Here is a 19,834-nt window from a genome sequence, read left to right as displayed (position 1 = left end):
ATTTGATTCTCAATATCAAGAAACTTATTATATTCAAACTGAGTGTATAATCAAGGATTCCGCAGCAAACCAAAGTTTGGGATATTGGTCTGTAATCTTGCGGGTCCGTACTTCTACCCTTCCCATATACTGGAGTCACCTGCACTTTTTTCCAGTTGCTTGGAACTTTGTGCTGGGCAAGAGATTCATGAAAAAGGGCGTCTGAGTTTTGTGCAAGTGATGGTTCCTGAAACCAAGCTTTTCAGTCTCAAGAAAGTTTATTATGTTCTATAACACCACAACTCTGTGAATGATCATACATTTTCTACGTTTTTTATGAAGTCTGTTTTATTAGTTGTCCTGAATATTATTCTCTTAAATAAGTTGTCAAGTTACTAATGCTGTTTGTTATTTGAGAAAGAGAATATGCATGGAATGTTAACATTTTGTAAGTAGACACACTGGCCTAGTCAGGGAAAAGATATTGTCAATGAGTGTAATAAATTGCAAATGCATTATCGCTCGACGTGCAAGCACACCAAAGAACAGTAGCAGTTCAGGGTCACGAGGAGACGATTGGTGTTTTTTGGTTGTGTGTATTCACCGATTAGGCTATGCAAAAGTGCAAAGGAAAAAAGTCTGTTTCCGAAATGCGGAGCAGTGAAAACTGAAATGGTTGGTTTGGCGGATGTTTAATATGAGCAAGCTATGGCATTTATTGGGCACAGTACAAATGCAGCAAGAGTAATTTACATAACAAGAGTACTGTGGGCTCTTCTTATTGGCTATGGTATGGCAAGAAGATCAACCTCTGCCCTATTTTACCGCCACATGAAGCCACTCGACAAATCAATGGCATCAAAAGCTGAAGTAAATCTAGACTATTTATAACTAGAAGTGTAATAGGCTGCCCAGCATAGTTGGAATATTATTGCTTAAATAACATTGTTTTAGTGTATATTGTCACGTAAATAATTATCCTAAGTCATCATCAAAGTAGTATCCATTCTATCCCTTCGTATGAACTGAAATAATCAGAAAATGAACTGAAAATGAAGTGAACATTAATTTATTAGATTCTCAAAACATAATTTTTACAACTTTTGGAAAATTACGTAATAATGTCAGAAATAGAACGATGCAAAAGCCGGTATTAATTCGTTTGCTAGAAACAGAGTAACTTTCATAATCAAAAATTTACGTAATTTGGACACTGAATTTCATTGTGAAAGCACAGTTATAATTTATAGCCTGTGGCATAATTTATAACTTTTATTGCAAAGAAATATCAGAGTAACTGCTAGGTAAATGACAGTCCTTACCAATGAGTAAATTCAAACAATCTTTCTGCTTGCTACAAATACGACAGTCAGTATTATGGTGAGTAATGCAACAAAAGTTTCTGTCCACAGCCAGTAAACAATCTTACTTTAGTCGATCTTTGAAAATTAATATAATGTGTTGTATGTGTTTGCTATTGGATTATTATTTGACTAATATGACGTGTGGTATGAAGTACTTGAAAGTGTGCGTTAGGTACTGTTCCTACGTTATGATGACAATAACTATTCTTACATAAGATTACTTATGAGTAAGTTCAGTTTCAATTTAATTATCCTTGTTCTGGTGAGGAACTGGTGACCATTGGTTCTTTTCATTAACAAAAACTTTTAAAACAATTTTTTTCCAAATTGTCCACTAACTACTGTTAATTAAAAACTAGTTTACATAATAAAAATATATAAAGTTAACCGAACTTTGTTTCTAATCATCATTGCTAAAATACTGAGCAGTGAGGATTCAGTTATAGCTTCATCATTTCTCTCAGTTTTGCATTATTCTTCAGAGTAGATGCCTTTTCCCACAGATTAGGGAGTTTAAGTGCACAGTCATACAGAAAAGCCTAATTAGCCGGAGAGGTGGGAAGGTTATAATTTGAACTGAGAGCATGTTCAAGAATTCTGCAGCAAACCGATGTTAGGTATATTGGTTTGCAAATTTTGCAAGCCCATTCTTTTGCCCTTCTTATACTGTATATAAGAGTCATCTGTCCCTTTTACCAGTCGCTTGGGACATAGTGCTAGGTGAAAGATTTGCGATAAATGCAACATAGATAAGGGGCCAATGCTTTGGAGTACTCTTTGAAAAACTGAATTGAGATTCCATCCAGACTTGGCGACGTATTTGTTGTCAACTCTTTCAGTTGTATCAGTATGCCTAGGATACTTACTATGTCGTCCATACGGGTGTCAAGTTTATGGTCAAATGGCGGTATGTTTGAATGATTCTTGTGTGAATAATTTCTTGAATGTAAAATTTAAAAATTCCACTTCTGTTCTGCTATCTTCAGCTGCCACATCAGACTGGTCAACAAATGACCCTAATAAATGAACATTAGAGCAGAATCTGTAGTACCAACCACAGTATTAGTAGTTGAGTGATCAGTTAAAGAGGTTCATGGAATGAACTTTTGGAAACTATCCAACAAGCAAAAATAAAACTTGCTCAACTGCCACGAAATGGAAACACAGATGGAGGACCTCAGATTGCGAAAGAGCCGTAGAATCCTGTATCCAAGCCTGGAAGTCTTGGCATAACCACAAAACTCCAGAGAATTGACATATTGTTTATACAAATGCAGAGAAAATGTCTACAAGTAGACACATTAAATGGGTACACCACCTCAAAAGATTACAGGAAACTGAAAATGATTTCAAAAGGAACAGCACATGAAATTTTTACGGGGCATTTAAGGAAGAATTAATGAACTATAATCCACCCAGTCTTTGTTTTCATTGCCCTGATGGATCACGTAGGACGGACATAAGCCAACTACGAAATCCCGAGGCAGTACTTCGAGCAACTACACAACTGTGAACCACCTGTAGATAAACCCCAATTTCATTTAACTGAACGAAATCAAAACTCTTTTCCACATATGTGAGGCAATATGAAACACCATTTTATACTTCAAAAACACGAAAGCACCAAGCAAAGATGGTATAATCACAGAAAAGTTCAAGATCAGAGATGAACTCTTGATTGACTGATTACAAGCCATCAATGTCAATACAAAATACAGCAGACTTGGAAAATGCTTTGATCCACCCACCACATTAAAAAAGGGGATAAGATGTATCCAAACAATACCACTGTATTTCACTTCTACCAATTGTCTACAAAGTTTTCTCATGGGCCCTGATTACCACACTGGAGCAACAGACAGAATATTTGACAGGTGAATACCAGGCAGGTCACCGACTGGGCCAATCATAAGCAGAACAGATATGGAACCTCAAGATGATACTGCGACACCAAAAGTCAAACCGCACACTTGTCACTTACGCAGACTTCAAGAAAGCCTAGCACTCAAATGACCACATCACCCCATTTTATATACTTCATGAATAAGGTGTGGATAATAAAACAACTATGTTAGTCAAACAGACTGTGACAAGACACGATCTGTAAAGAGAAACTTGTGCGTAAAACCTCCAAATCTTATCACATTAGAGCTGGTGTAAGACAGCAACCGAGATCTCAATAAGATCATCAAAACTTGAGGAAAGAAATACTTGGGATAAGTACATGAACAAAAGAGAAATAATGAACATTTAGTGTCAATATTATGAAAAGGATAGACTGCTGCTCATCATATAGCGGAGATGTTAAGTCACAGACAGGCACAGCTAAAACATTGTCAAACAAGTAACGTTTTTGGCCATCAAGGCCTTCATCCAAATTAGACAAAAAACACACACACACACATGAACAAACGCAATTCACGCACACATGATCACAGTCTCTAGCTGCTGAGGCCAGGGTGCAAGCAGTAGCGGCATGATGGGAGAAGCAATCAGGGTGGTGATCTGGGTGCTGTGAGTAAGGAGGAAGCTGGGGCAGGGAGGGAGAGGAATAGCAGGGCACGGGTGGAGAACAGTACAGAGCTGCTTGTGGGAGCATACAGGGATGAGGTGAAGGAGGGTAGGGCAGCTATGTGCAGTTGGAAGGTTACAGGGAGGGCAGGTGGGGTACTGGAAAAGGAGAGAAGTAAAAAGGTAGTGGTTATGTTGGTGAGATATATATGGTTGTATAGCGCTGGACTGAAAACAAGGAATGGGATAGGTGAGTATAGGACAATGACTGAGAAACAATTTTATCCTGTGAATTAGGTATTCCATTTGCGTGTCACATAATCTAATAAGATTGTCAAGCACCTTACAGTACTGTTTGTAATGGGCTACTGTAGCTTGACTGTGACTACTTCTAACATTTTGATATAACTCCCACTTTGTTCTACATGATATCTTTATCCCACTATCCAGCCACCCAGCCTGCCTTTTACTGATATTACCCCATTTAGAACATTCTAATGAAAAGCAACTCTTGAAGAGCATGAGAAATTTGTTAAGGAAAGCATTATATTTGTCATCTATGCAATGCTGGTACACTCCCAAAGCGCCCTTACAGAAATCAGTTTTGACCCACTGACAACTACACAGACTAATTACAACATAACTTCATAGCCAAGATCTTGACAGGAAGGAATTTGAAACTTAGAAACACATGGGAGCTAGAAAGAAGACAGCCACCCTTATAGAAAGTATTTGTAGTATTAGCATTTATTTTTGAATGTTCATTAAGTAATAGAAATACACACTTTTCTTTTATTATCCACAAATATGTGAGTTGTATGGCCTATGATTCTCCTTTGATAATAGGCTGTGATAGTGCTTTTTTTTAAGTTACTGTTATTCACTGTACAGTTAAAACACTCTATCCAGCTTTGTTTATCCTCAACACACATGATGACACAACATACTGTCCATTCCATTTGTGAGTTTCTCCTAATTTTCAATCAAAAGGCCTTTCTAGGGGGACAAAAATTTGTAGCATCCTTATTTCTCTTTCAAATTAATAAATCAGCTAAAGAGATCTTCTGTTGTGGCCCCTTTAATTTTTCTTTCTATTCTTCTACACTTTATTCTGGACAGAAATTTACAGATTCAGTATACATCAGACTGATTGTAATAGGTTTCACATCTACCCACTGGAAGGATACTGTAATCGAAATCCTTGCCAGTGAGCTAACCAGCAGTAGACGCTTGCTGGCGAGCCTTATCTTCTAAAACTTCCCGTGTTTCCTGCCTTTTTTTGGCAGACAGGACATCGCTGTGAAAAACACCAACAACGCTGGTGAGTAGCGATTGCATGAAGACAGTACTGAGGCAGAGCCGGTTGAGTAAACATCTACTAAAAGAGCAGACACGAATATATGGAATTAAGATAGAACGTGATGAGTAGTGTATTGAGAGAAATATTTAACTGAAATAGGATTGTTGAATCATCTGTGGCTTTTTTCATAGTGAATCAATTTTTGAAATTTGTCAGTTTCATTAAATCAAATCAAATGATCAATCAATTCACGGCATATTTCATTACATGTGTTTCTGTATCTCATTCATTCTGATTAAGCTGTTTGCACTTCTTGTTCATTTCACTTGTAGGCTTCCTATCTCATTCTTACCATTAATCTATTTTCTTTCTTCTTTAATAAGCAGAAGAATTTACCGAACTATCCACAGTTTTGTGCTCCTGCCATTACTTTATATGTGGTGTCCTGTTCTGCCTATATTATTCCCTTCTTCATTACATTCCCTATATCTTCTACTGGGCCAATGCATCTTCTAGTGACCCATTGTAACATTTTCACTTAGACCATTAGTCACTCACTGGCTTGGAAAATTGTCACTGCTTCTCACGGTTTGCAGACTCCAGCCAGAAGATTGGTTTCATGCTGCTCTCTACACTAATCTATCTAGTGCAAGCTTCTTCATGCCTGCAACCTATTTCATTTGAATTTCCTTACTGTAGCCAAGTCTTGAGCTACCTCCACACTTTTTACTCCCCACACTTCCATCCAGAACCAATCTATCGATTTCTTGATGCCTCGGGATGTGTCCTTCAGCATCCACAATTTAGATGTACAGTTTAAAATTGTTAATTTTTGATTGGAACCAACTTCATCATCTGGTTATGCTGTGAAGTCCAGCATTTGATTAGTAAATCTTTGCTTCGCACTAAAGTAGTCCAGCTGATATCTTCCTACAACTCTCACTCTTTTCCGCACGAATTTTCTTATGTTGTGATTCTGGAAGACTATGAGCCATGTCCAAATGAATCTTACTGCCAAAACGCAGAAACCCCTCTCCCCTCCCTTTCTTTAACCCAAATTCTCAAGTAATTCTGCCCCCTAATGTATACCTTATTATAGCAATCCAGCCACAAAGGGCTACAAACTTTTCTTCATTCTTGACAGCTTTTAGCAATTCCTGCAGTTCTCTATATATTCCCATTACTTCCTCATTCCCACCATCTCACAATGAAAAAATTTTAGTGGTGTTGGATTCCTTTTCCTCAGAATAATTCAGTCACTGTATTGCTCACAATAACTTTCTTTTTTTATAAAACAATACCAACCGTTGTTACAGCGCTCATTAATGTGAACTGTCTTCTTTCCATTTTAGTTCACTAATCTAGACAAATTTAATTTGACCTGCTCATCTCTTTTTAAAGCTTCTCCAGATTCCCTATGACAGTCCAACTTCTAACATTACACAACTAAACTTAAAAAAAAAAAAAAAGCCTGATCTGTTACAAACCTCCTGGGCAGTCTGGAAAATCTGAAGGGACAACAATTTAAGTGCCTCACCCCCCCCCCCCCCCTCTTCTCTCACTCTCACACTCTTTTCCACTGACACACTTTTTTTATCTCTAATGCAGCAGTTTCCGTTGCATCCTGAACACCCATACCTTTGATCATAGACGATTCTTCCACATTTAACCTCTACTTGCCCTCCTGCCCTCTTTTGGCAAGACTTTTGGAAAAATGAGTATATTTCCCATGATGTTAATTCATACGATAACCAGTGGCTGGAAGTGAACCTGGGATATTTGGCTTAGCAGTCAATGATATAAATACCTAGTGCAAGGTGATTATAAAATACAGACAAAGAACATTATTGAAGTCAAACTTAATGATAATAGGTAGAGAGAGAGAAGGAAGCAAAATGGAAACCATCAACTTAACAGCTATCAGTCAATTTAAAAAGCATAACTGAGATGCTCAAAGAATCCATAGTGGCCCCAAAATATGTTACAATAAAATCAGAAAGACTGACTCATGTCAAACATAATGGTAAAGCACAAAAAAAAAAAAAAAAAAAAAAAAAAAAAAAAAAAAAAAAAAAAAAAAAAAAAAAACAAAGCTACTCAATTTGAATAACACTAGAAAGAGCCTTGTGTAGAGAGAGAGAGAGATGACAAAATTTCTTTAAATGTGATGAACACCAGATGGGCTGTCATTAACATAATGAGAGAAATAGCTGATGTAGCAGGTGGGCGTCCAAAGGGCTCTGTAAGCAAATGGAGAAGACCCTTCCACTGGCCATCCTACCACCCCTCCAGCATAGGCAAAGTGTTAAAGAGGGGGTGAGCACCCACTATTCAACAGAGTGCGACACCTAAAATGGAAAACAGGGTACTCTTAAATGGAAAATGGGGTACTCTTGAAATGGAAAATGAGGTTCGACAGAAAGAAAGGCAAACCACATCCAAAAGGAATTACAACAGCAGGAAAGAGTGATAACGCTGACATCTGGTAAAAGAGGCAGATTAGAGGATCCCACTATACTGAGCACATGGCAAGAGATCCTTCCAACCCCAACAACCCAGCCCCCTGCCCTGAATGTAATTTACTGAGAATAGAAACCACTGTTACAGAGAAAACAGAAAATCAGTTCAACTGTCCATAAGACGTCCACCAACACGAAAGCCAAAGAATTTGGTGGACCACGCTTAGTATGGAGAGCCAAGGGGACGGAGCATTCTACCAGGATACAAACATCTGTCTGCAAGGTTCCACAACCAAAATTTGTGGGTGGCTTATTACATAAAATAAAACTATAGGTCAGTCAGTTAGGACTAATGCAGAGGTGATTTACAATGGTGGATTCCTTCTAGGAGGAATGGAAGGAGGAGAGGCAAGCACTAGTAGTTTCCTTAACAGTGCAAAGTTTACTGGAGGGGGAAGAGCACCCACAAAGCCACTACTTGTGGTGAATGGGTATGATTAATCACTTCTCTAGCAAGGCAGTTGGCCAGATCATTTCCTTGGGATACCCACATGACTTGGGGTCCAGAGAGTGATAACCAAGATGTCAGTACAACTGAGTTTGGCGAGAAGATTGTGAATAGCAGAGACCACAGGGTGACGAGTCAGTGTGCTGGAAACAGCTCACTGAGTCACTACATATTAAAACACGGTTAAGGGAAACCTGGTTATTAAAACGGAGGACACAGTTAACTCTTAAATATGGGCACCAAGAGTTTGGTGGGTGACATTGTGACAGGAGGTGCAGCTCGCTGGCTGACTGGGCCCCCTGAATGGCAGTTCAGGGTCGCATATCGCCCCTTTAGATTATACCAGTTATAACCATCATAATCACTGATATATTCATTATTTGCTAGTTTTTGGTATTTTATACTAGTGAACATAATATTTCTATTATATGTCACATTCACTATTGTAACTGCTCGAACACACACATTAAAAAAAAATTTTGTTCAACCCAGTTCCCAGAACTCCTGAAGACAGACACTGACTGTGGATATTGTATCACAGACACAGTCCCTTTGACTGTTCAGAAATGTCACTAAACCCGCCCAAAGATGTAAACAACAATGGATGAGCAGCTCCTATTAGACGGAGGGGGTCCGACAGTGGATCAGTTCCAGTCATTCCACCAGGAAAGAGGTACACGGCTCGTGTCGTCTGTAGTTCAACCATGCCTAGATGGTTCGATCATGTCCGCATTGTTACTTTTTGCCAGGAAGGGCTCTCAACATGGGAAGTGTCCAGGCATCTCAGAGTGAACCAAAGCGATGTTGTTCAGACATGGAGGAGATACAGAGATGGGAACTGTCAATAACACGACTCACTCAGACCACCCAAGGGATACTACTGCAGAGGGTGACCACCACCTACGGATTATGGTTTGCAGGAATCCTGACAACACCACCACGTTTAATAACGCTTTTTGTGCAGCCACAGGACATCGTGTTATGACTCAAACTGTGCGCAATAGGCTTCATGCTGCGCAACTTCACTCCCAACGTCCATGGCGAGGTCCATCTTTGCAAGCACGACACTATGCAGTGCAGTGCAGTGCAGTGCAGATGGGTCCAACAACATGCCGAATGGACCGCTCAGAATTGGCATCACGTCCTCTTCACCAGTGAGTGTCACATATGCCTTCAACCAGACAATCATCGGAGACTTGTTTCGAGGCAACCCGGTCAGGCTGAACGCCTTAGACACACTGTCCAGCGAGTGCAGCCAAGGTCCTGCTGTTTTGGGGTGCCATTATGTCAGGCCGACGTATGCTGCTGGTGGTCATGGAAGGCGCAGTAATGGCTGACCGATACGTGAATGTCATCCTCCGACCAATAGTGCACCCGTATCAGCAGCATATTGAAGAGGCATTCGTCTTCATGGATGACAATTTGCACCTCCATCATGCACATCTTGTGAATGACTTCCTTCAGGATAACGACATTGCTCGACTAGACAGGTTAGCATGCTCTCCCTATCGAACATGCCTGGGATAGATTGAAAAGGCCTGTTTATGGATGATGTGACCCACCAATCATTCTGAGGGGTCTATGCCGAATAGCCATTGAGTGGGACAATCTGGACCAACAGTGCCTTGATGAACTTGTAGATAGTATTCCACGATGGGGCAGGCATGCATCAATGCAAGAGGATGTGCTACTGGGTATTAGAGGTACCAGTGTGTACAGCAATCTGGACCACCACCTCTGAAGGTTTCGCTGCATGGTGGTACAACAGGCAATACGCGGTTTTCATGAACCATAAAGAGGGCGGAAATGATGTTTATGTTGATCTCTATTCCAATTTTCTGTACACGTTCCGGAACTCTCACAAGCGAGGTGATGCAAAAAAAAATTTTTTTTTGGGTGTGTGTGTGTATGTGTGTGTGTGTGTGTATAAAGGCACACTAAAAGTTTGTTTTATATGAACACTGGTGTCGCAGCAACACACATGCGCGCGCGCGTGCGCGCACACACACACACACACACACACACACACACACACACACACACACGTGGTGCAATCCATTTCAAACAAACATTAGATATATTATTAATGAACTGACACAGCAGAAATCAACTCAGTTTCTGAAGTAATATTAGACACACTACTCATATAATTATGTATTATCTGGCAGCACTGAAATAAACAAGAGTCTGCTGCTTATCTTTGGTTTTTATACACAAATATAGGCATAATCTTTATGCACGCAACGTTGATATATAACTTACATATCAGCATGAGGAGATATGTTTTTGACTTGAAGACACATAGCAAGGCAGGTAAATGCACACATTATTTGCTTGCAGGCTTTACAGAAAATTCATTTGTTGCATTTTTTCCTGCAAACAACACATGTTGCATACTTCGGCAGTTGTCCAGGAATATCAAGTCTAGCAGTCAGCCTTTATGGGATGTCAATTTGGCTGCAACCCCCACTCAGACTTCTTTTGTTGGCTTTGTGTTTTGCCAATATTTCCTGAATCATGCCTAACTGGAAATTCACATATGGCAGCTAAGCAGATGACAATTTGTGCAGACAAAATGCATTGAAGATGTCTTGCCTATTAGGTGGACAAAATTTTTTTGTTAACATTTGGTGCTCTTCCCAATGCACTCCACAGTTTTCATGATCATATCACTCCAGTGAACACTTCTCACTGACTTGGTGCAATCAATTAGAAACAAAGGTTCCCCACATTTCGAACTTGTTCTGTAGTGTTTTTTTAATCTCTCAGATGTCTTCTGAATGAAAAGCTGACGACATTTAGACATCCCTTCTCTCACGCCATCTCATTGTCAAAATTAGCTCTGAAACAGACTTGAATGTCAGTTCTCCTTATTGAAATTTCTCTGCCATTTTTTGTATGTAGTTTCTGTCGTGCCACAACTGCACCACAAGCATTAGTTGCCCAATGATACAGCCAACAGAAGTGCGTTGTGCTCGAGTACCAAATATCACAAAATAAGGATTGCCCCTCCTGTAAATATGGCTCAATTAAAGTTGTGATGATAAATCTAGAGACCCTGAGATTGTAATTGGTGACATTTGTATCATTTCCACAAAGAATGATAAAGTCCCAAAACATAATTTGTCTGAACATCACAAATCAACAATATTTTGATTCCAAAATGATTTCATTTTGCTGGGATATACTGTTTTAATTTTAGTCTCTCTTTCAACAGAAGGAGTGACCCATCCATGCACAGGTTTTCACAAGGGTATCAATGTTGTTTGAAAACACTTCAAAAGCAATCAAAAATGGGATGAGGTTTGGACATGTAGTCTATTTTTAGAGTATTATGACTGAAGTGTAAAAATCTTAGGATAGATAAATATTTATCTCGCAAAAAAAAGGAGTTTCCAGAAGTGGATGTTTTGGCCAGTACTCTGATAATGACATTTTTTAGCCTTGTCATAATTTGACACATAACTACAAAAAATAAAAAAACTTATTTGATATCAGGTCGGTCCACTCTTTCTTTGATATGTCTATTAAATGTTCAGAGCTTCGAGTAAAATATTTATGTTTTGTTACAAATAAGAGTCACAATATCTTCTCTTACAAAGAGGGGGAAGCTAAAGAAACTTCTTGTATCAATGGCAGTTTTCAGACCGAAATCTGTGGACAAAAGCTGGTGTTTCCATGGCTGGTGTTGTTACTTGACCATATCAGTTTGTTTTATATGTGGAGGCATGGTTCCGTCTTTGTTGGCCCCCTCATCTTCAGATGAAGTCATCAGATAATCCTGAGTCTGGTACTGGTGAATGGTCAGAAAATATTGGTGTGCCTGTAGATGTTGGTGTATCTGAAGTCATCAAGTGAAGTGGCCTGCAGAAGTTGATTGTTGTGCCACAGAACTTGGTCGTGGTAATGAATCATTATCAGATTCATTTTAACTGCTGACCTCAAAATTGCTTCTTCAGCTGAGCAAAAAGTTTGCTTATTTCCAAATTAAAATTTTACACAAAAATAATATGTCTACTGACAAGAAAGTGGGCAATATAGTTTGTGTATGTTGACAACAATTGTACCTGCACCACACTACTAACTGAATGGACAAAATATTTTGCATGTACCACAATGCTAAGTGAATGTCCCTGAAGTCTAGTGACAATACACTGCACTACAAATTTCCAGGAAGCCTACAAGATAGCAACAAGGATGGCGCTTCCACAACAGTCTAGCTTAGCAAAACAGTAAACAAGCAGAGCAGGCTGGAGAAGGAGTAAGCTGGTGGGCTCATTCCAATAGCTAATTACACCCATGGGCAAGCATACATCTACTTCTACATCTACGTACATACTCTGCTAGCCACTGGTTCGTGCATGACAGAGGGTACCTTGTACCACAACTAGTCGTTTCCTTTACTGTTCAACTTGCAGATAGAGTGAGGGAAAAATGACTGTCTGTATGCCTCCCTACGAGCCCTAATTTCTCATATCTTATCTTCATGGTCCCTACACAAAATGTGTGCTGGTAGCAGTAGGATCGTTCTGCAGTCAGCTTCAAATGCTGGCTCTCTAAACTTCCTATGTAGTGTTCTTCTAAATAAATGTCTTCTTCCCTCCAGGGATTCCCACCTGAGTTCCCAAAGCATATCTACAACACTTGCATGCTGATCGAATGCACTGGCAACAAATATAGTTACTCACCTCTACTTTGCTTCAACGTGTTCTTTCAATCCGACCTGGTGTGGATCCCAAACACACTAGCAGTACTCAAGAATAGGTTGCACTAGTATCCTATATGCAGTCTCCTTCACGCATGAACTACACATTCCTAAAATTCTCCATTAAACCTAAGTAGATCATTTGCCTTCCCCAACACAGTCCTCACACGCTTGTTCCATTTCACATCGCTTTACAACATTACGTCCAGATATTTAAATGACATGACTGTCAAGCAGGACACTACTAATGCTGTACCTGAACATTGCAGGTTTGTTTTTCCTACTCATCCACATTAACTTACATTTTTCTACATTAAGAGGCAGCTGTCTAGTCCATCTTGCATCAACCTACAGTCATTTGTCTTCGATACCTTCCTGTACATCACAGCATCATCAGCGAACAACCACAGATTGCTGCCCACCCTGTCTGCCAGATCATTTAAGTTTATAGAAAATAGCAACAGTCCTATCACACTTCCCTGGGGCACTCCTGATGTAAACCATGTTTCTGATAAACACTCGCTGTCGAGGTCAACATACTGGGTCCTAATACTTAAGAAGTCTTCGAGCCAGTCTTCTTATATACCGAAGTCAACTGTGCTTTTTTCCCAATCACTTGGCACATTGCCTTGGTCAAGAGATTTGTGGTAAATGCAAACTAAGTAAGGGGTCAATGATGTAGAACACTCTCTGCAAAACTGAAGTGGGGTTCGATCCAGAACTGGCAACTTTCAACTTTCTATTGTAACTGCAGAGGAGATCAAGAGTTGGTACCATTGGAACTGACAAGGGAAGATCCCACTTCGAAAAAGAGACTGTCTATGAGACTGGGTCTAACAACTGCAAAGCTGAAGGCACTGCCGAGCCATACACATGGCAACCATAGTCCAAGCTGTATTGGTCCAAGTCCTAGTTGATACTGTGGTGTCACAGCATGTTCCACCTCTTCTTCACAATCATATGAAAGATTTTAAGGTAAAAATGCTGTTTTAGTAGTTAGCATATAAACAATATTCATTGTGTGGGCTTCAGTTTTAGTTTGTGCAGAAACAATGTGAGAAGAGGGGGCGCAGGACATCAGCAACGCACAATGCTGTCAAGAGCCTCTACCTGCTTTGGAGGTGGTGTTTATACTTTGGCATCACAGGTTGGTGGTGCTTTGTAAGGCACAGAGGAAGCACCTCTGCCAACAATGTAAACACCCAGAAAACAGCTGATAGCAGCTGTGGAGAAATGTCATTCTCTTGTGTACTGTTCTGAAATTCACTTCTGCTATGTTGTTCTGTGTAATAAGAGATTTGTCACCAAATGTTGTAAATACCGAACATAGAAGAGTTCCCCAAAAAGGAATTTATTCCGTTTTGTAGTGATTTGGCATAGATGTGACTCTCTAAGTAGTCCTCAATCCTCTGCACGTGGAAACAAAGTCCCACAGTACAATTAGTGGCAGTGCATAGCTGGTCCACTGCAGCAAGAAAACATGAGAAGATAACCGTAAAGCTTAAGTAAAGTAAAAGTGATATGAACAACATTGAGGTGACAGATTGTGAGTGAAGATGGTTTAGGTACAACCTCTAACCAGATTCTCCTTAAAAACTTCGCTATAGAGAAAATAAGTGTGACCCATACTCCAAGAGGTGTGGGCATGGATGCAGAGAACATTAAGCTTTTGCATGTAACTAGCCTTTAAAAGCCCTCCTGGCCTCAACCTACATTAGTAATTGTCATCTCCCATCCAGCCCCTTTCCTGTTTCCATTCCAGTACAACACAGCCCTCATTCCTCCATTGCACCTAGTCTTTGTACTTCTCCTTTTCTGCTATCCCCCCTCCCCCCTCCTTCATCACATCGCCGCTGCCCTCGATCAACCTCCCAACTGCACATATCTGCCCTACCCCTTTCCACCTCATCCCTGTGTGCTCCCCAACAGCACATCACTCTCCCCCCCCCCCCCCCCCCCCCCACTGCCTCTTCCTTACCCCCACTGAGTCACTACTCCCATCAGGCACTGGTGCTGCTGCTCACAGTGTGGTCTCAGTTGCCTGAGACTGCAGTCATGTGTGTGAGTTGCGTTTGCATGAGTGTGTACATGTGTGTGTGTGTGTGTCAACTAATTTTGACAAAGGCCTCACTAGCCGAAAGCTATATTTCTGACCGTCTTTGTTGTGCCTATCTGCGACTCAGCATCTCTACTTATGATGAGTAGCACCTTCCCTTTTCACAATGTTGTTACATTCCATCCTGGACTTTCCAATCTTTGATTTTAGCCTTTAATTGAAAAATATGGGGAAACCAAGTCAGTTTTTGTCAAAGAGGAGTTTACAAAATGAGGACTGTGCAACAACGTCCAAGTGCTAGGTACCCAAGTAGAGTTCTGGGTCAGGGTCGAGCATAGTATACTGACAGAAATGTATGATCTGTAGTTTTGCAGAAGAGAAACCATGGGAAATGGTCCAAGCAGAGGCCAATAAGATGTCGCCTTGGCCACAGAATGGGAGCTGTACCAAATGCTACATTCATCAATTGGTGTGATCAGTAGCCTGGTCACTATCTCACTGATGGTGATGAGAATGAAGCACTATGGCACACAGTTCTCTTGGAGTCACGAAGAGCTGAGTGTAGCACATGAGCTGCGAGGTGTTCAGCAACAGCTGATATGCCTGTACACAGACCACCCTGCAGGAAGAGACCCATCACAGTTGAAGAAATTTGTTGACCTGGAAGACTAAAGAGCTCGGACCACATCTAGGATTGAAAAGCACACATTTACAGAGTGAACAGTGCTACCAGCATTTCTTCTTATCACATTTAATTAGGTAGCGAGCCTTAGCACAAATTTGCTTAAAAGTGTAAAGGTTGGTCAGTGGAGGACGTTATTTGAAATGATGCAGGCCTCTTCAGTGACCCTGAACAGCTATGAAAATGTCCAGAGAGGTTTGCTTTCTTTTGTTGTTTTAGGGTGCACAACTACAGTGGTCATTAGCGCCCACACTAAATTATGAATGCACTGCGAGGCACAATGTTAAAACAGCAACTAAAAAGGACAACACTATAAAAGCAAATTAACAGACAAGGGATTAAAAGAAAACAGCATAATCAAATGTCCTTAGACAGGATTGTCAAGTGGATAGAACGAAGAACGCGAGCAGCTGCTCCTGGGCCATCCACTAAAATTTCATCCAGAGCACTTGGCAGACCAAGATCAATGCGCAGTGTATTAAAATTTGGACAGGACGTTAAAATGTGGCGTGCCGTCAGCAATTGCCCACATGGGCAGAACGGCACTGGCGCAGCCGTCAGCAGATGGCCAGAGAGGTGGGGAAGCTAATGGCAGATACATACAAGTGCCATTTGGGTATCTCAAGCAACCAACATGGTAATCGGTCTATCAGGCAGTGGCAAGGAAGTCACAGGATCACCAAAATGTGCTCACTGTCCTGAAGATCATCATATAGTGACCAGTGTAGTGAAGCCAAGAGATTAGCTGAAAAGATATCATGGGTGACACTGGTGTGGATAGGAATACACATAGATCATGGTCTGTAAGAAGCTGGTCAATGAAAAGGCCCCTGTCAAAGTGGTATTCTCCCACAGAAGATGGTGTGCATTGCAGTCCTCAAGTACGAGATAAGGGAGGCACAGTTGTTGCATTAAAGTGGTCAACTCAATGTACGCAAGTGGCCTGCCTCGAGGTAAATATACAATACAAAAGGTGATCGTTGGGGTCGTCTACACTTGCTTCGCTAACACTTCCAATGTGGTATGAAGTTGAATTCACTCACCGAAAACTGGTGACACTAACAACCAATCCAACTCTGCTGAATGATCATGTTATGGGTATCTACGTTAGGTGTGAAGAATTTAGGAATTTAGGAGGGCCAGTCACAGTTAGTTCCAAAACCTAGGATAGTGTACACACTTATGTGCACCTAGTGGCAGTACTGACATTTCTTTTCAAGTTATGTAACTGGCCAGCAATTCTGTCTCATAAGTTTACAACAATGTTATTCATTTATTTTGGAAAAATAAACTCAGTTTGGGAACATTAATCATGCTAATTACAGAAACTTCTGACACAAAGTTAAATATTTTATTCAGAATGATGTCATAAAGGGTAGAGAAGAAACTCTGTTGTAAAACTACATAAAACAAATAGGTTATGGCGTGGTACAAGGGACCAACAAAGCATTCATTTAAAGTAATTAAGGAAAATCTTTCTATGCATATTCCTTCACTAATCTATTTGGGTTAAGTATATTTTTTCTTTTCTGTCTCTTCAACTTTTAACAGAAAAAAGGGCTCACAATTTCATAAGACCTGAAATGTTGCAATGTGTTTTATTCCTTGTATGTAAACAGCACAGGGAAGTATCAGATTTCCATTTGCATATATGCCACGTGTTTTCATTTTTTAGTTTAATGAAAGTCTTTAGGTCAATTTATAATTTTTATAATACACGAAAACACACACACACACACACACACACACACACAACACACACACACACACACGTACAGCTGCCTGACCCAGCACAATACAGACGTATAGGTGTGTGTGTGTGTGTGTGTGTGTGTGTGTGTGTGTGTGTGTGTGTGTGTGAGAGAGAGAGAGAGAGAGAGAGAGAGAGAGAGAGAGAGAGAGAGAGAGAGAACACTCACAATAAGATTTGTCCAAAAGCTAGCATTGTGTGTGTGTGTGTGTGTGTGTGTGTGTGTGTGTGTGTGTGTGAGAGAGAGAGAGAGAGAGAACACTCACAATAAGATTTGTCCAAAAGCTAGCATAGTTTTCAGTCTTCATTAAGTGCAAGTTGACAAGTCAAAACCTGTATTATGTGGCATGTTGTTATGTTCCCTGCTATATTACTTACATTCTACAAGAGCTTTACCTTACCAAACTTATATCACTTACCTCTTCTTCATGAAATCTGTGGTCAATGAAAAAAAGGTTTTTTGTGACACCTTTCACGTTTTTATAATGATAAACAGATGGAGCACTTCTTAATGTTGGATAAATTGTTGGCGTGATAAGGTTTGCTATATCTGGTCTCATCCTGTGCTGAACTTCTAAACAATCATAATGCATCCCATTCCGCAGCATCCTTTCAAACAATGAAATGTCAAAATTAAATTTTTTTCCTAGCTCATAGACTGCAGTTGAAGGTCGCAGTTGTTTGTGATCACCTGAAAAGTAATAGTTTTTCATCGAGATCAAAGATACCTTATAAATAATCAATTATACACAATCATTGCTTTTAACAAAATCCATTTCCAACAAATCTGAGGAATTTAGATTACACAACAGTATATGAAATATTCTGGTGACCTGTTCAATGAAATCATCACTGAATAACCATGAGCTACAATATAAACAGTAAGAAGCTATTCTCCACACAATAATCTACCTGAACTATCAGAAACAGTCAAAAAAACTGAACAGTACTCATACACACCTATGAGAATAAGATGCTCACAGTCCTTTGTCAAAGAGACAACAACATGGGACTCCAGCACTTCCGCTGCTTCCTCAACTATTACTGAAAAGAAAAGAGGAATTCAATCAATGGCAAAGTTCATTAAGCTATTCTTCAACAAAAATTTCTCTCAATGTATTTTCAAAATAGTTTACATTACCTGAATATTATCAAAAAAGCTGACAGGTTCACTAGGTAAATCCAGACATCTAACCATATAACAATTATGCCACTTAGCTACATTATGCTTCCAACGTTTTGAAAAACACAAAGAAAGAAAGAAAGAGAGAGAAGGGGGGGGGGGGGGGGGGGGCAAAGGTTATGTTCTTTTCTAAAAAGAGCAGTCACAGTCAAATCTGGATATCAAACATTCCCTGTGTCTGAAGCTAAAGAGAGAAAGAAAGAAAGAATGATAATCAGGCTAACTGTGGTAATAAAGAACCCTGGATGAAAAGTAAACCCAAGTCACTCAAAAGATGGTAAAATCAATTGCTCTATGCTTATGTTCACACAGAAAATCAACCACCTCTAAAGATTATGCCACAGGACAGTACTTCATGAAAGTATACACAGTACGATAGCAATCCTATATGCAGGTCACCACAATAGAGAGCTTTCAAGTACACAGCAGATGGAACTGAGAAACTTCAGACATAGAGCCTTCTTTAGTGAATGCTCCTTTAGTTCTAATTCTGGGACAAGAAAGTTATTTGTTTGGAATTTCATAACACAACATTTTGTAAGATTAAGCTACTATCTGTTAGCTGAGAACCAGTTGTGAGTGCATTCCACTGTTGTTCTGATGAATTATAACTTGTGTTACAGTTTTTTACGTTCTCCAATAACATTTGTATAGGTGATAAAATAGGAGCAGCTCACATACTAAATTTGATTCGATTTGATTTTTTATTGGTCCAGTTTTATCACACAGCACAAATTGTACAATTGATATTGGACAGGTCAAAGATAAGTTACAATAATACATAGTATTAGCAAAATAGTAGGCAAATTAAAAATGGGTACCTATTACAATTAATTTTGTTCCCTATTCAGAAATTCTCTGACAGAATAGAAACAGTGTTTTATTAGAAATGCCTTTAGTTTAGCTTTAAATATTAGATGAGTAGCATTTTTTATTTCCTCTGGTATCTTATTGTGTAGTATTACACCAATGTTAATTATGCTCCTCTGATACCTGGTTGTTCTGTGACATTTTGATGTCTATTTGATTTCCCTCTGGTACTATAGTTGTGTACATTTTTGTTCTGTAGCAGTTTGCCTGTTTTCAGGAGATAGTCCCTAGTGAACAAGATAGTTTCATAAACTAATAAACTTGGAACATTTAGGACACAAAGCTCAGTAAAATGGGATTGACATGACTTCATCTTTTTAAGGCCACAAATTATTCTTAGAGCTCTTTTTTGCATTCTAAAAACCTTTACACTGTGAGTTGAGTATCCCCAGAAAACGATCCCATATTGTACTAGTGAGTGGAACTGTGCATAGTATGCCTGCAGTACTATTGTTTTGCTTGTTGTA

The 19,834-nt window shown here is 39.7% G+C and overlaps 1 protein-coding gene across 2 annotated transcripts in view; it reads right to left on the bottom strand.

Moving 5' to 3' along the window:
• LOC126457064 (NFX1-type zinc finger-containing protein 1-like) overlaps nt 1-19,834 on the bottom strand; it is a 443,455-nt gene that overhangs the window by 254,637 nt on the left and 168,984 nt on the right. For both annotated transcript variants that reach the window (XM_050093063.1, XM_050093062.1), the window contains exons 4-5: nt 18,275-18,358; nt 17,734-18,005 (exon numbers count right to left, since the gene is read on the bottom strand). In XM_050093063.1, coding sequence (XP_049949020.1) covers nt 17,734-18,005; nt 18,275-18,358 — 356 coding nt within the window. The remainder of the gene's footprint in view (nt 1-17,733; nt 18,006-18,274; nt 18,359-19,834) is intronic.

This window comes from Schistocerca serialis, chromosome 2 (assembly GCF_023864345.2).
Source record: "Schistocerca serialis cubense isolate TAMUIC-IGC-003099 chromosome 2, iqSchSeri2.2, whole genome shotgun sequence".
Classification (NCBI taxonomy): Eukaryota; Metazoa; Arthropoda; class Insecta; order Orthoptera; family Acrididae; genus Schistocerca; species Schistocerca serialis.
The sequence above is the reverse complement of the archived record's forward strand: the minus strand, read 5'-3'. Positions and strand labels throughout refer to the sequence as shown.